Below are 4,411 nucleotides of genomic sequence, written 5' to 3'. Positions count from 1 at the left end.
TAGTCTAGGATTTGATAATTATAATGCATATTGATTCATAATTAATTATTACAAATACTGTCAATATTATCAAATCTTTTGCATTGTAAGTAGCTACTAGTGAATGATTAACGAACCTGCACCTCTTGCAATTAAGCCTTCAATGAGTTCAACATTACCACCTCTAGCCGCATAGTGTAATGGGGCTAAACGATCGCGATCTAGTTGGTTAGCAAATATTTCGATTCCTTCATTTGGTAGAACTTGCTGTAAAAGCAGCATATCACTACTTTTTGCAGCCTAATATTAGCGTTAGCATAGAGAGTGATGAATAGGTTGATGAAATTTTCGATATGATAGCAAAGGCAAGACGATATGTTTGCATGATCATGATTTTAGTAAGGAATTGCTATCGTGGTCACTGAGAATTTTTGATTAATCGGTAGAGATTATAAAAATTAAAGATATTTATGCTAACTTTACATCATTAAACCAGCAAAAGACTTAAAATTTTATGAAAGTATTGTATGCTAAGAGACGACTAAGTTAATAATAATACATAAAACAGTGGCAAGCAGGCCTGGAAAAGTTGAATATAAACTGCATTTAAATGAGCAGAAATGCTCTCTTGATATCTCAGATAGCCTCATTTCAGACTACTAGCATTCGCGCTTAGTTTAGTTTAGTTATTGTATTAAAAGTAATAGACAATAAAACAACTTGGTATTTGATCTTACTTGCAGTATATCGTGAGCAGCTGTATTTCTTGTTTTACTAAATAAAACCGAAGTTTTTGACCAATCAGATCTTCTAAACATCTCCATTACTGTACAACTTAGTGCATCAAAATACAAGTAAACTTGAACCGATAATAATATTGTCGAAAGAAAGGATTTTAATAGCTGGATTTTATTTTAAAGTTATCGCTTGAAATCGCTATTTCTTGGGATTATTGACAGAATTTTAATTCAATTATTGTTTATTACCATAAGGCAACAGATTGTAAATAAATATGACTGTTTACACATTCACATTGCCCAAGTGCGCAACTGAAAACGTTCTCCTTTACATCATGATCTTTTTCAATTAAGCTTTTATCAATTTCGTCTAATTATATTTCACAATATGGTACTATAAACAAACAATGCTAACGAATAGGTATTAATTTAATCTCAACTCATTCTGATATTACTTCTAGTTCTTCATTATATTTCATGCTGGTAATTTGGATGATGTACGTCATATATTTATTTGCTATGACGTTGAAATTAGCTCTTGCTACTTTTCTTTGCAAGTACTCAAACAGCATATAGATCTCATTCTAGAATGAGCAAAATTGCTTTCTTACTGCAGATATTTTGTCTTAATAATGCACATTAATAGATGATATTATCATAGCCTGTTAATTGACAATTTATAGGTATAATACTTGTCGTTTCATAGGTGTACCAATATATTTTGCTAGTCTAAAAAGTATGATGTATTCCATGTTTTGCCATCGTATTAAGAGTGATAGTTCGTTACATATCCATATTCTCGAAGTTAAAAATAATATTACTTGTGTAAGCAGTGAAATGATCAATAGCAGTGATCGTTAGTAGAACATACCGAACAAACCGATTTCAGTGATATACGGTAGTTAACGTCGATATGGTAGTTTAGTCTATTTGTTACAGAGTAGCATTAAGATTTTACTGATTTCACAATGCTGCTAAATTATAAAGAGTGCGTATATATTATTTAATCTAACATACTTAGAAGGCTTAGTATGTCAATATTCGACTGTATGTTAAAAAATATACCCAACATCTGCATGATCAAATCTAATACATTTAATTTAATCTACGAAACTAACAAACTAAGAATATCCAATAATCCAGAATATGGCGTTTGTAGCATCATACTGTACTGCATATAAGTAGTTCCTATTTTATTTCCATAGCACACTTAGATATGAGGCAAATTCTAAAGATTCATGCGTATATACATACAAGTACAATATACTATAATTATTGTACTGTATGGTTATAAAAATACAAAATTAAAAACTTCATTCTTCATTTAATGGTGGTGTTTCAGATTTTCCTGCAGATTCCAATTTAGCTTCGATAGTTTCTAGTCTGCAATATTTAGGAGATTGACAATAATATTATGGTTTAGATGTAAATTAATAATACAGCTAAAGCGATAACCAAGAATTTATTCGCTAAACCTTGATTGCTGGTCTAATAGTATACGCTCGATTTTGTTCATGTGCTGCTCGATAGATTCATAGTATTGTTTTTGCTTAGCTTCGTTTGCATCTAATTTATTGACCTATTTACGTTTAAGATAATGATAAAATTTTTCGGTAACTTTCAATAAATGCAGCTAGTAAGTAGCTATCTAAGACTAAATTAGGTTTAGAAATTCGCGAAATGATATTAAGGCTTAAGATTGTGACTGCTAATATCAAGCAATGTATGATACCTCTACATTTCCTTTTTCAGTGCAAGTAAATTTGATTAATTTACAGTTTTTACGTAAAAATTTGGGTACACCCTTTTCGATACTATTAAAAAAAAGAATCAAATCAACTAATCGACGTCGTGAAGCTTCCCTTTCCATTTCAGCGATGTCTCCTACAGCTAAACCGATCTGCATATAAATAAAATGAAAATCATATTAATTCCATTCCTATTTGCCTTTATTACCATGTATAATAAATTAAACAGATTACCATCAAATTCATGATTAATATCGGCATCATTAAGATAAAAATCATTAGCAGAAAAAATGTCACGATGCCAGCTGGGAAAGGAATTTTTCCGCTTTTAACGCCATCTAGAAAGAGATCTTTATAGTCGACCTCACCGATCATCATATCGATAACTTTAATAAACGATAGAGGCATATTGTAGAATGCTGCCTGATATTATTAATAAATTTTGAGTATTAATGATGATTGTTTAAAGTCCTGTAATTTTACAGATTAGATCGAAGTTTATGTTATTTTAATTATAATTGCGGTAATAACGAGAAAGATGGATTTATCAGATTAACCATAAGCATAGATATTGAAATTGAAATCTTACATGTCTACTTTACAAACCTGACGATTGCATAGCATATTAAAGCTAATAGCATAACCAAATACCAATATAAGTACAATAACGAGTACCTAATTGAAAATGATTAATATTTTAATGGTGAGCCATGGGCATATATTTTTATTTCGTAAAAATATGGATGTCTGCTACTAAGATAAAACGATAAAATCAAATTACGGTGGTAATGCTATCTTAGCTATGACCGTTTATAACTATACCTTTACAATGGTACGAGTCATAGTTCGAACCATAAGTACATACTTTCCAATAACTGGTAGCCTGTAAATGGATATTTGTTACTTCAATAATGCGATAAATATTAATCCTTCTTTTATTAAATTAATCCAATTGCAATACTATTTTAAATTATAACTACATCTGTAAATGAATTTATTACGTTATTGTTGCATCAGTTCAAGATAATGCAGTAAATTAAATACACATTACATTTAAAACGCTGCTAGAAATATGCTGATAATTTACTTTCTTAGAAATATGACTAATTCGAAAACTGCCATTTGAATGGCGATGCTACCAATGGACCATGTAGTTGGATTAGTGCTACCATCCGCAATAAAAATGATGACCATAACATGAAGAGCTAGCTCAAAATAGTTTTCGAAGCACATAAAATAGCGTCCTCGCTTATTAAAAAAAGAACATAGTACGACACAGTTTGAAATCAGTCTAGACAGAGTCTTAAATGAATGATCCTAAAATTACAGCACTTAAATAATGTAACAATGATAAGCATATATTGTCTTACCTCTTGAATTAATTGAAATAGCTCGCGAATTACATTCAGTATTGAGAAGAAGGCAATGAGAATTCGGAAGATCAATAAAGACTGGATAAATGATACCACGTCCTACATTTTAGCGGAATTAAACTATGAATTCTTGGAAATCTTGCGATAATTTCAATCGAATTTCCACTTTTATGCAGTGCATTAAAACTATTGCAAATCAATATTTTTCTCTATTACTATTTCTGATGACTAGGCGGCAATATCTTATATACTTATAAGATATATTATAAATCTTTATTATATAAAAAGTTTAATTTGTATGTAAAAATTAAGAGACAATGGTGCAGAACAAGATTCTTTTTTGGATTGGGACATCAAACAGCGTTACTTTGAGGAATACACAAGAAATAATGACAGTAGATAGAGAAGACCTAGGTCTTCTCTATCTGACAGTAATCATATCATCTTAAGCCGTTCGCTAACTTTCTTGGGAAATGTTATAATTGATCGGCCACACATAATGGCACTGACGACAAAGAAGTTATTAATGTAGTTTATTGAAGAGAATGACCTACTCAAGAACGGGTGAATAGTA

At 30.5% G+C, this 4,411-nt stretch overlaps 1 protein-coding gene across 1 annotated transcript in view; it reads right to left on the bottom strand.

Annotated features, from left to right (window-relative positions):
* The window catches only part of TRIADDRAFT_53531 (expressed hypothetical protein), a gene marked incomplete at both ends in the record, with an annotated part of 3,492 nt that extends 2,689 nt beyond the window's left edge, over positions 1-803 (bottom strand). Inside the window, 2 exons of the mRNA XM_002109430.1 lie at positions 117-279; positions 717-803. Coding sequence (XP_002109466.1) covers positions 117-279; positions 717-803 — 250 coding nt within the window. The remainder of the gene's footprint in view (positions 1-116; positions 280-716) is intronic.
* Between the last annotated feature and the right edge of the window lie 3,608 nt (positions 804-4,411).

The sequence above is a fragment of the Trichoplax adhaerens genome, genomic scaffold (genome assembly GCF_000150275.1).
Source record: "Trichoplax adhaerens TRIADscaffold_2 genomic scaffold, whole genome shotgun sequence".
Taxonomy (NCBI): Eukaryota; Metazoa; Placozoa; class Uniplacotomia; order Trichoplacea; family Trichoplacidae; genus Trichoplax; species Trichoplax adhaerens.
The sequence above is the reverse complement of the archived record's forward strand: the minus strand, read 5'-3'. Positions and strand labels throughout refer to the sequence as shown.